Raw genomic sequence first — 13377 nt, 5'->3', positions numbered from 1 at the left:
GAGAGAGCATCTTTGGCATTATGTGATTCTGCCACCTGGTGGCTTTGTCGAGCAGCATGGGCTTTAGAGGCATAGTTATAAGCACTACTATGAAGAAATCCTAAAAAAAAAAAATCCTTCTTTCCTTCCAAAACAGGGAATCAGTGGGCAAGGTTGCTTAAAGTAGATAATAGAAGACAAGTTCCATGATCTCTGCATCATGTTTTTGAAGTCAGGCATCTGAGAATCAGTGTGCAGCTATTTGAGAAGCTTCTGGTTCCTACAGCTGTCAAACTTCTGTGGGTGTTTTTATGTAAGAAGTTAACAGAGGACAAATCTCCACGAGGAGTAGTAACAAACTGCAGCAGGAATGCAACTTAGAGAGGTTATCCTGTTGCATACATTTTGTATCTCAAGGTTCTTTTAATGTTTGGGGTTTTTTTGGTTTTGTTTATGCTGAAGAGTTAGTAAATTTATACCAGTATTTGAAATATGTCTCATTTTCTGGCCTACATTACTTTGGCATATATACCAGTTAAGCTGAAATGTTTATTGAACAGCGTCACATGTCACACTGTGCAATGCCTATCACTTTTGGAACTAGTTTGTTCTTTTCAGGTTAGTTGAGGTTCTGTCCAAGAAATTGTGTTTCTGTTTTTCAGTACTGTAGGTTTTTTCTAATAAGCCAGTGATGGTAAAACTTTTAGTACATAGATCAACTTAAGTTAGTTCGTATTTTGGTTAGCTAATATTTTGCATTATTGCAATCAAGTATGTGATTTCTAGTTTGTGATTGTTGACATAAGTTAAAAGTGCTTGTAAATATGGATTCTAAGTGGAATTTGGAGATTTGTCTCTAGAACTAAATGGGTTTTTATACATGCTTATAAATACCCTCTATTCTGCTGCCAATAGTGTACCATAAATTTAAGGTGGGAAATGATCTTTCTCACAATGGGGGGAGGGTTTTATTTCACTTAGAAACAAACTTGCTCACTATTCTAATGTTTTCAAATTACATTAGTTGACTCTTTTAAGACTTAAATTCTAAATTACTGTACAGGTCGCTTGATGCTCTTACTTGTGAGTCCTTCTAGTCCTCTTTTGTGGCTCTGTGTTATGTTTCCCTCTGCAACCTCTCCTTCCTCGAGAAAGGTGATTTAGAAACATTTTTTCATCAATACATACTGTGACTTGATCGGTTAAGGTCATCTCTGAGTATGTTCCTGTAAAAAAAAAAAAAAAAGGGATCTCTAAAGATAGGTCTCTCCATGTTTATTTAGAAGTTCTGTTAACTTCATAAGGACTTATATACAGGAATTTTAATCTTGATTACTTATTTCTTTGTCTTCTATACTCCTTTGGTTTCAGTTGAAGTGTACTTCTGAGACTTGAGAGTAGTTATTTGGTGGATGGCCTTTTTTTCAGTGTGTAGTCCTTGATTCTTACTTATTAGGAGAAGTTACTTACCTGCTGTGACTACACTTATTTTACAAATGCTTTCACGGTATGACAGTGACAATGGAGAATACTTCATTAGAGGCAAAGCTGCTATTGTAAGGTTTTTGCGTGGTTACAGAGTTAAAATCAGAAGTCAGACCTTAAGAAGAGCAAACTAGTTTGGAAAGGATTTACAGAAACTCTGCCTTTCTGTAACTGAGCTTCTTTTAGATTCCAGAGCTGTTCCTTTCTTATGGCATCAGAGGAAACCCTCTTGTTCATACTGTGAAAAAGGAAGTGTTTCTTGTGCCTTCATTAATGTGTTCATCTATGTTTATAGAGAAATAATAATCCTAAATTTGGATTGCTGACTCACCATTGCTTCAATGTATTTGGAAGAAAATTCAATGCTGTGTTGTGACTGATGCTTAAAAGAAGAAAACTGGTCTTATTTCAGATCTTAAAGTGGAGCAGTGGATGTTTCTAGTCTCAATATATAAGCATAGTATCTTCTTGAAAATAAAAGTGATTATGTGTAATATGTAATTACTAATCTAGACTATGGAATAAATTTTAGTGCTTTTGGTGTCTGAGAGGAAAAGTGGGGATTATATACAGAAGCATGTGAGAAGTATAAGCAAAAAAAAGAATTTGGGCAGCTTTAAAAAGGAATGTGACAGGTGTTAGGGAATGTGAAGCATGCCAGAGATACTCTGCAAGGGAGGGAAAGAAGGAGGCATGTTGCTCTGGTGATGCCAAAGTCAATTGATAGTAGTGCTTTACTTGCCTTGTGTATTAAGTAATTCATGAAAACTGTCTCACCAAGAGCATTTCTTTGCATTTTTTTGTTAAGCAATGTATGCAGATTTTAAATAGAAAGAAAAAAAAATTCCAGAAAAAAATGAAAGGTGATAGTAAGATTCACTACAGTAGTAGTTAGATCTGTTTAGATACTTAATATGAATGATGGAAAAAAAAAACCCAAACTAAAATATCCATGAAGTTGAGTAATATTTCTCTGGCAAGGGAGAGAGGAAACCATAGGGAATTAAAAATCACTTTGAATCTAGGGCTGCAGGTATAAAGATGCCATAATTGTAACAGATTGCTATTGCTTAGCTTCACACTGAGATATAGATACAGTTCTGTGTGTGTTCTCCAACTGCATTTCCATACTCCACTTGTTTTAGAAGGTGGTTATTACTGAGTTTACTGGATCCATGTTTCAGGAGCAAAGACTGAGCAAATCAGGAAAAGAATTGAAAAGGATATATGATGATTTTAAAAGAATATGAATTGTATAATATTTGTGTAATTGTGTTGCATGATTTTGTAACTAAAATTAAAATTATATTATCTAAATATTTTTTCAGTTATTTTCTGCTATCTCTAGTTTCTAATTTTCAGCTGGAGAATTTAGTAGCTGTGTTTGTGGAGACTTTATCTTTTGGGAAAGCGTATCTAATTTCAAGTTGTTAGCTCTTTAAATCCGTGAGGTAATTGAGATGACAGAAAAGAGAAGATGCATCTCTTACTGACTTCTTGATGGTTTTGTGTTTTGCTTTTTGGTATTGTTTGTTTTGTTTTTTCTGTTTTTGAGAGGATCATGGGGTTTGTTTACCCTACCTTGTTCTTTCACACCCAGACATTTCAACTGAAATAAAAAATAGTGATATAGTTGATGTGTTTGTGTTTAAATTACTATTAAAATTTTTTACAGGGACAGAAAAGTTTAATATTCAGGAAATTTCATGCATCTTTAAAAGGCATTATCAGGCTGAAGCAAAATATGTATATAAAATTTTGATCAAGTTTAGGAAGATTTATGAAGATTAAATGATTTACATAAGATATGTCTCAGAAGCATTTGTGTTCTCAAACTGTTAGAGACCTGGAGCCTTGAAGAGACAGGCAAATTCTGAGAAAGTCTTAGCAGCAAAATAAGTATTTCAGTACTACAAGGGACTTTCTCAGGATAAGCAGTATTTCTTGGAGTATCTGTGGTGCCTGCAGAAAGTAAACATTATCAAAATGCTGTATTAGATGGATTATATTTTAAAATTACTTTTTCTCCCTAAAAAATGTGTTCTGTCTCTTAAAATATTAAAAAAAAAGAATTTAACACCCCCCACCACTCCCCCCAAGACTGTGTTTATCAAATAATATTGGTTGACTTGTGAAGAAATGTGTCTAAAGTTAGTTGGATCTGTGTGTTAAAAATAGTGGATGATGAAGGAACTCTAATCCAGAGTCTTAACTAAAAATAGTACAATTTGTGAAACTGGACTTAGGTGAGAAGGGTTGTGTGCATTTACTTACTGAATGTGCATTCTGAGACCAGAGAGGGGACAGATGCAGATGGAACCACAGCTATAATAATGGCTAAAAGGCTTAAGTGAGTACTAAGGGCCAGAATTTTCTAATCCTTTAGGGGATTTAGCAAAAGTTATGTTCTGCAATACATTTATCACTTTTCTGAAAATTTTAATCCATCTTTATAGATAAGGATTCAGAATCTTACCTGCTCTGGCTTTGGGCTGTTATTTTTATATTCAGTTTTATTTTGCAGGATAAAGTAAATGAATATTGTTGTTATTTATCTGCTCCTACATTTTTATGCTAGAAGTCCTGTGAATGTTTGGTACATAGAGTTAAAAATAACAAACCATAATATAACTTGATAACTATAAAAACTAAAACAAATCCCACCATATGTTCCATGCATCAACTCCATTTGAATATTTATCTGGTATATTTATGGCCTGATTTAAAACATACTTCAAGGCTGGTACTGCAAAGGAAAAGGTGGACTAACTGCTTCTTTTAGTGTATTTAGGAATAAGATGCTGCAGACAGTGGAAAGAAATTATTTGGTCCAGACTTAACATATTGTATTGTGTATCTTGTGTTTAACATTCCTATAATACGTATCAAGGTTTCTCTTGAGAATATTATAGCTTGATTTTTGTTGTTGTTGTTGTTGTTAGCTTTTATTTTACTAGCTAAAGCTAGCAAATTGCTACAGTTATCTTAAATAATCTTTACTACTCATTAGCTTCATCTTTCTTGAACACAATTGTCCAAAATTCTGTACCATATATTAGATGCATAAGCATTAGTGGAGAAAATTTACCTGTATTCTTCCTTAGGTCAGAGACAGATGGCTGTTCAAGAAAATGAAACAACGCAGAGATGTGAGGAAGACAAATTAAATTCAACCTAGACAGGAGTCAGGCTTATTAAAGAAAATATTTTGGAGTCTCTGTATGAATAAAGATAATCAACAGAATCAGGACATTTTTTTCTAAGGAAATGAATTATATTGTATGTAATGTAATTATTATTTGGTATTCTGAATGTCTATAATCAGAGTTTTAAAATGTAACTTATTTTCTCCTCCATTTTCATTGTGGCCCCTGTCTGTCTCTTTCTTGTCTCAGAAGATACTTTTGCAAAATATACTAAGGTGTGTGCTAAGAACTGAGTGGCTTTTGGGAGTTAATATGCTGATGAACTCAGGCTCAGAATATTTGTCCAGTTCTAGCCTGCATAAAGGCAAGAGGTTTCCTTCTGCTACCTGACTCTTTGGTAGGGATTGAAGAGAAGTTTCTTCTTCTGTGGATACTGTTTATATTCTAGTAGTATTACTATCAGTACAAAAAAGAGGTACCATGAAATGAACATGAGTGTGACATTATTTGGAAGTAATGAACTTCTAATGTCTGTGCTCTTACCCATTGGCAAATGTGAAGTAGCTTTCCTTTTGTTAATTTAGAGAACCAGAATTAAGCTTTCTTGAACATAGGCAATTATGTAAGTAGCTTGTGAAAGACTAAATTAATTCCTTATCAGATGGACTAAAAAAATAATAGATCTTAGAGAATAATCCAAATATATTTTGGAAGAACAGCTAAATGGTAGTGGAATTTCAAAACTGTAGATTTTCTTCCTCAAAAAGAATGGAACAAGTCCCATTAACTTAAGAACTGATTATTTCATTAAACTTCTTTTCTGTTGTTGTTGTTGCTTTTGTTTTGCAGGATACAAAATTATGGATAATAATGGAATATCTGGGTGGAGGCTCTGCCCTTGATCTAGTAAGTAGATTATGTGTGATTTTTCTTATTTTTACCCCTCATAATTATTTTCCTATCTTATAATTCTGGAAACTATAACGTCATTTGGCTATGACAATGTTTGCCTCCAGTAAAGGAGAAAAAGTATTTGTCAACATCAGGAAAATGTTATTTTCCATGAGGCAAGACTGATTATTTGTATAAATGGAAGGGAACTAAGCAACATAATATTGGAAGCAGGATATAAACATCTTGGAATGCTAATCTTCAGTCAGCTGGAGAGCACTAGTGGCTGAAAATATTTTTTTCTGTCTCTTAATTCTGCCACCACAAGTCCTGCTAATTGTATACATTTTAATATATCTCCCCTTCCCCCCCCCCCAAAAAAAATTTCCCTGTTTGAAGTCTTGTTGAAGTCTAGATAGACAGAAGCACAATTTAGGTTGGTGTTAAAGAATATATTTCAAAGAAATAGGAGGACCTGTGGGCTCCCTCAAGGTTAGACAGGCCTTACAGAAACACCTGGATAGACAAGAGAGCTGGGCAGTCGCCAACTGTATGGAACTTAACAAGTGCAAGTGCCAGATTCTGCCCCGCAGATGAAGTACCTAATTTTAAATCATGATTCAAAAGGTTCAGTGCAGATTATGTTTTCGATGACTGGATGCTGTCCATTCACTTTAGCTATTAAAAAAACCCCAACAAAATCACAAACCATCTTTTATTTATTGTGGATTCAGAAACTACTATTATAGATAAGAAAATGGATGTTTTAAGTATGTGGAAATTGTCATACTGATTGAGGTGGAATGTCTGTAGCATAGCTTGCTGATCTCAGCTGCTCAAGGAAAGAGTGGAAGGAAAAAGGTTAGTGTAGAGGGATTCTGCTGGTGACATCCAGAAGACAGGAGGGGTAGCAAGTGCGGGATTCCTTCAGTTGTTCCTTTAGTTTCCACTCCAGGAGTTCTGTGGTTGTGCAGCAATTGATAACGTTCCCCGTAAAGATATGCTGAAAAAGTTTATTGTTGTAATTGCTCTTCTGTCAGGAAAAAAACTATTAGAAACTGGGCTTGTTTTTGTAAATTATTAGTTACTTTGTGCTTCAAAAAAAGTGTAAAGCAGAAAGAAAACAGATGTTATCGTATTTTCTTGTCTTTTTTTTTAAGTCATACACATTTTACTTGTATGATGACAGTGTTTATTCCCTAAGTTTGTGTGCTGGGCTTCTGTGTGTGACGGAGGTTTTTGGTAGTGGGGGAGGGGGGCTACAGCAGTGGCCCCCTGTGAGAAGCTTCTAGAAGCTCCCCTGGCTCCAAGTTGTACCCACCTCTGGCTAAGGCCAAGCCAATTGGTAACAATGGCTGCACCTCTACAGTAATGTATTTAAGAAGGGGAACCTGGGAGGAAGAGTTGGAGTTGTGAGGAGGAGGGCACTTATGCCAACACCGAGGTCCATGGAAGAAAGGAGGAGGAAGGGGAGGAGGAGGTGCACCAGATCAGAGACCTCCTTGCTGTATGGTGAGACAGGGCAGGCTGCCCCCTGACACCATGGAGGTCCACGGTGGAGCAGATGCCTACTTGCAGCCCGTGGAGGACTCCACACTGGAGCAGGTAGCTGTGCCCGAAGGAGGTTGGGACTCTGTGGAAAGAAGAAATCCCCACTGCTGTAGTTCAGCACTGGGAGGACTGCAGCATGTGGGGGTGACCCACATGGGAGCAGCAGGGGAATGGCTGGAGCCCGTGGGAAGGACTCATGTTGGAGACAGTTCGTGGAGGATGGCTCCCATGAGAGAGACCCCATGCTGGAGCAGGGGAGAATGCGAGGAGTCTTCCTCCCTGAGGAGGAAGGAGTGGCAGACTGACCATAACCCCATTCCCTGCCCCCTGCACCACTAAGGGGAAGGAGGTAAAGAGATTGGAAACAAAACTGAGCCCAGGAAGAACGGCAGGGTGGGGGAAAGGTGTTTTTGGATGTGGTAATGCTTTTCATGGTCCTACTGTGTCTGTTAAATGTTGTCCTTGTTAGTGTCTGAATTAGTGATGTTCTTTTTTTCTTCCCCTAATGAGTCTGTATTTTGCCTATGACTGTAATGGGTGAGTCATCCCTCCCTATCCATATCTCAGTTCTTGAGCCTTTTACTTTATTTTCTCCTTCCCGTTCCTGAGGGAGAAGGGGTGAGTGAATGGCTGCGTAGTGCTCAGTTGCCTTCTGGGCTTGAACCATATAGCTTGTTGCCTAGAAATAGTACAGAGTCTTTGGTCACATCCTTAAATGTTGTTGAAGAAACTGTGACACACAACTGAAATTATCATGGAAATGTATATTAAGCATCTTGTGTGTGCTTCATTGATTTTCAGTGTTATGTTCTGCTGCATGTTTTCTTAGTTCTAACATGCACATCATGGTTCTCAGCTGGAATCTGGTAGGACAGCTGGCACATGTTACCACATTTCCGTACTCAAGGCAAGACTGAATAGGAACCTTGAATTCTATGTTCAAAGTGTATACATGTCATGTTAGGCTGGTGTTTTCTTTACTTGAACATGCACTGGCTTCTTTGAAAATCATGCCTTACATGCCCTCATTGGTTAAGCAGCCTCTCTGGGTAGTGACCTTTCCTCTGTCCCTTTAAGAGTTACTAGCCCACTCACTTTTCAAATTTTTATCAGTTGTAGAGAGCTCTGAGATCTACCACTGCTGTTTCTTTTCATAAGAATTAAATTACTTGGAACTTTTAATTCTAACAATTTTCAGATTTGTACCTCCAGCTTTATATGAAAAAAGTTAACTTTTTTAATATGCAGTGCTCTGTCAGCCTAGCAATTTGTGTTGACTTTTAGAGAGCTTCACAAAATTCCTTGCAGTATATAGTAACAGAATATGTGGTTGATTGTGATACCTTATATGCCTTAATTTCTTTCTCAGCCTTTGAGAATTGGGTCCATATAGGGTCTGGGGAGTTGCACATTGAAGTTCAGTGTATTGTTACAATGTAGATCCTTTTCAGACTCAGAGTATATATCTATGATGGGACCACAAGGCAGTAACTTTACACTGTGTCATTATGGAGCCATTAACAAACTTTCAAGTGTTTTAGATAAATGAAGTATTTCTTTGCCAGTTGTTCCTAAGGCCACTTAGTTTTAGAACTATGTATTTTTCTTAAAGTATATACTGTTGTATCTTATATTATGAAATTAGCAAATTGGAAATTTTGAGGTGTGACAGGAGTTTTGCAGGTTTTTCTGTAGTCAGTGTTATTTCTGTTCTGTTTCTTCTTTACGTATATATAAATAAGTATACACACACACACACACACACACACATATATATATATATATATATAAAAATATATAAAAATATTTCTTGTGTCTCCTAGTTAGAACCTGGTTCACTTGATGAAACCCAGATTGCTACAATATTGAGGGAGATACTCAAAGGACTTGATTATTTGCATTCAGAAAAGAAAATCCACAGAGATATTAAAGGTATTTTTTTTTAACTTATAATAATATTAGAAGAGCTCATGCAGTATAAATGAACAACCTTCCAGTGTCAAATGTCTTAATTTCTGCTATTTCCTCTTCTTTATTCCAGCTGCTAATGTATTGCTATCTGAACAAGGAGAAGTAAAACTAGCAGATTTTGGAGTAGCAGGGCAACTAACAGATACACAGATAAAGAGGAATACCTTTGTGGGAACACCGTTTTGGATGGCACCTGAAGTAATAAAGCAATCAGCATATGATTCAAAGGTAAGGTCTTTCATGACATTAGCCAAAATCCCTTCCTTTTAAAATTTGAATTGCATAGGTTGGTCTTCAGAATGTAGCTAGTAACTTTGACTGTGTCTAGACAGATGTATATTTAGATAATACCTAGCACCTAAAACTGTTGTCAAGGAAAGAAGCTTTCCTAATTTATATCCAAACTTTAAGTTTCCTAGTGTATTAAGCCCCTCTAGATGGCAAGAAATATTATAATACTGACAAGTACATCCTGTAACCTTTTATTCCATTTTTGATGATGAGTATTTTTGATGGTTGTTTAAAAGTAGAGAGAACAAATACAAACAAAATGTTAATATACTTCTACTTTTTTTTTAAAAAAAAGTCAGCAACACTGTTAAAGAATATGGATTTGGTGGGTGTGAAAGCATTAATAGTGCTGTTATTCATCTGTGGAAGAATATGCCACATAGGTCTATGCTACTCTCTGGCCATGTTCCTTTAGATATTTTGCACAGGGAGGGTTTAATGTTTTATATCAACTTTGCTCATTTGTAGATATTCACATTACACAGGATTTTGATTTAGCAGAGTGGTACAGCAGCATACTGAAATCACAACACAAGCACAATATATCAATTCTAATATACAGTTGGATCGCAATAGAAATGTGATTCCCACTACTGGTCTCCATATGTTCACCAGCATGACACTGGGTGTCCCCAGTTGCTGGGAAGGAATACGTGCATTGAAGCAAGCTCAAGCCCATTGCATTTTTCAAAGTTCTTTATGTTTAGTTATTCAGTTTGTAGACATCTATTAGGCCGAGTTGCATATACACCTCCTTGCTGCCCTTTCCTTCCCCCTCCCCCTTGCTGGTCTGGCTAGCTCAGTAAGGCATTGCTGTAAGGATTATACTGGGGAAGGCTATTTGCACAACCTGATGACCCACTGATGTAGCTGTATATCTGAAACAAAGGTCACCCTCATGTCTCGCTTGTGTTAAGATCAGCTTTCTTTATGATAATTAGCAGTCATTCCTTATGTTCTTCCCTGAGCTCTTTCTTGCATATCTCCTCTGATCCCCTTGTAGTGATTTGTTGATTGGTCACATCTCCATGCAATGAGACAGGTCGGTGTGTTTCTTTCCACTCTCATCCACATAAGGAACTCACCAATACTGACTCTAGCCTAGACTGTAGTATTACTTCCTTCCCTCTTTGATATCTTTCTGTAGAGAGGCTATTTAAAAATAATTAGCAGAGCTCTGTAAAGCCTCTAGAAGCCTAAATGACCCCAAATTCCCAATTTGAAGGTTGAGTAAACAATTTTTTTCGGTGGATGATCATTTTGCTTGTTTGTTTTTGGTTTCCGGGTATTGATGGTTGGGTGGTTTTTTTGAGGTTTGGCTTCTGGGAATGATCTTCAGTTGGACAAAGTATGATTCAGTCCTTGGGTTTTCAGTTATGGCTGTTTCAGTCTCCAATGTCATGTGGACATAAAAAGGTCTTGGATACTTACTTCATCAGTTCCATAGAAGGCCAGAAATCAAGTTTTGAATGAACTAGAGATACTTATTTGCATCTGTGAACCTTTTGACACTCAGACTGGACTAAATTGTATAGACAATAGTTTTGCTGTTGTTGCACAACAACCGCTTCGGAAAGCCAGTTTATATTAAGATAGTCTTATGCATACGTGAGAACACAGACATCTAGAGCTAACTTAATTTTCCGTCTATAAGCCAGCAATGCTTGAGGAGGTCTTAGGACTGTCCTCTTCATAGCATAGTCCCAGTGAGGTGCAAGCAATTTCCATTACGTAGTTGCTGTGTTACTCAGTTTTGTTCTTTGCCCTGTTGAATCTTCTTACTTCCCACATGCTGATGGGTTCCTAATAAAAGCTTGTAAGTGCCCTGTAACGCTACCTTGGGCACAGTTCACCTGCTTCTTTCCTAATTTACTGTGTGCCTCACACCAACTGTTAAATTGCTTATTGCTCCTTTTCTGATTGGATTGATGTCTTTGTTCGTGCTGACATATAGCATAAATAGCACAACTGTGCAAGGCAAAGCAAAACCAAAGTTATGGCATAAAACTACTAACCAGGCTAAAGGCAGGCAGATGCATCCTGAGGTCTAACATTGCCAATTATTGCTATAAAGCTCAAGGTCTCTTGTTGATTCAGCACTATTATCGCTTGTCTTAATATTATGGGCAGTTTGTGGATTTCCTGACCATGGCTTACACTATATTATGAAAATAACTCATGCAAGAACTGTTATTCCAATGTATTGATTTCCTTTTGAAGCAGCCTTGGATATTAAGATGTAAAGCTTCTTCTAATTCAGATATGCTTGTGAGTGAACCACGCTGTCAAACACAGATTCCAGAATTGAAGAGACAAACTTCTGTGGAATTGCTTTGTGTGAAGCACTTACACTATTTTAACCAAAAAATATTTTATCTTTATGGTCTTTGTGTTACTTTATAATATTTTAACCGTTACTTTAATGTCTCTTAAGATTATGTAAAAGTAGTGAATACTTAACATAAGCTGATGAATTTTCATATAGTCTTTGTTTTTTTTTCCCAACGTATGTTACAGGAATGTATGTATATAATTTATTTTTTCTTTTGTTAAGGTAGAGAAGTGGGTTTTTTTTCCACAGATTAAAAATGTCTGTATCTTTGAAAAATGCTGTCTTAATTCAGGATGTGAATGCATACATGTTGTGTATTTTTTCTTTTAAAATATGTGACACATAACAATGTAAACCAAGTCCCAATTTATGTTCCCAGTACTGTGCTCTCAAAATTATGTGAGGTTTTTTGGACTGCTTTATGCATCTGTGAGCTATGTCTTCCTTAACTGTCATACAGAATTTGCCCATTCCATTCTTGCTTTATTCAGTCCCATTTCCAAAGTGGTTTGTGTCCTTAAGATATTCCTATTTATTCTTTCTCAGACCATATATTGCAAGGTATATTTACAAGGCATTCCAACACTTGTCTTTATTGCCTAAAAAATAATCAAGGTATGTGATTTTTGACACAGATACTAAATTTCAACAGCTTCTGTCAGACTTTTGTAAACAATAATTCAGACTGATATATTTGAGAACATGGGATTAGCAGGTGGCTTGTGTGAGGGAGTACGTTGGCTATAATGTTTGCATTTTAATATGCTCACTAGCTAATGTGAGAGGTGTACTTGATAGCAAAAATTTCAACTTCATTTTTCATTTTCCCATGTAGTTTATTTTTAAAGCCCAAGTAATCCAAGGGGATGATAAAATCTAGCTGCTAAAGAAACTCAGCCATGGGGGGAAAACAGTGAAATGTCAAAACACGACTGTAATCATTACCTTAAAGGTATCTACCACCTGTTTTTTAAATGTCTCTTCCTTTTTAATTTATCTTTTCACATACCATTTATTTCCTTTTCTTTAAGCTTTTTGTTCTTTGATATAAAGTCTTCATGGGATCTTTCCCTTCTTTCTCATTTCTGTTATTTTGGCAATAGTTCTTACTGATTCCTCCTGTTTTGATTCCTTTCTTCATCTGAATGTCAGCATCTTTTCTAATCTGATACAGATTTCCCATATCTAGTCCTCCGTCCTTTCTACTATATAACTTTTAACAGAAACAAAATATTTAATTTAAAAATGTTTTTCTCTTGCACATAGCCTGTTTTCTTTGACAACAGCTTCAAAGTCAGACTAAGTTTTACTCATTAGAATGGAAGAGAAAAGGCTTGTGGCAGTACTGCTATAAATAGTAGCTCCCAGTGACTTTCTGACTCTCATCTGAATTTGGAAGAGTAATTTTTATTCAAGATTTGAATTGTAAAAATCATAACGTGGTAAAACTTAATGGTGATACAGTGGCATCACTTCTTAAGGTCCCCGTTTGGAGGACTGATTTGTGCTTGTTCTGGAGTTTCATTGTCACAGACAAGTGCGTCCTAGAAGTGCCTAGTTGGATACACAGGCAGTTGGTGCTTACATCCCTGTTTTGAGTTCCTTTCTTATCTGTGAAAGGAGAGGTTATAGTTCCAGAGGAATTTGGGGGGGGTTTATTCTTGATGCTTCCATCAGGAATGGGCTTCCAAAACCTATCTCAGACTTCAAAAAATTCCGTGTGCCGCTGTG

The 13377-nt window shown here is 36.5% G+C and overlaps 1 protein-coding gene across 3 annotated transcripts in view; it reads left to right on the top strand.

Annotated features, from left to right (window-relative positions):
* STK24 (serine/threonine kinase 24) overlaps positions 1–13377 on the top strand; it is a 45983-nt gene that overhangs the window by 16799 nt on the left and 15807 nt on the right. For all 3 annotated transcript variants that reach the window (XM_026853987.1, XM_026853979.1, XM_026853972.1), the window contains 3 exons: positions 5460–5516; positions 8876–8984; positions 9094–9251. In XM_026853987.1, coding sequence (XP_026709788.1) covers positions 5481–5516; positions 8876–8984; positions 9094–9251 — 303 coding nt within the window. In that variant the 5' untranslated portion in view covers positions 5460–5480. The remainder of the gene's footprint in view (positions 1–5459; positions 5517–8875; positions 8985–9093; positions 9252–13377) is intronic.

The sequence above is a fragment of the Athene cunicularia genome (genome assembly GCF_003259725.1).
Source record: "Athene cunicularia isolate RWA chromosome 1 unlocalized genomic scaffold, athCun1 chr1_part1, whole genome shotgun sequence".
In the NCBI taxonomy this organism is placed as follows: Eukaryota; Metazoa; Chordata; class Aves; order Strigiformes; family Strigidae; genus Athene; species Athene cunicularia.
Note: the sequence above shows the minus strand (reverse complement) of the source record. Positions and strands in the feature narration are given on the sequence as shown.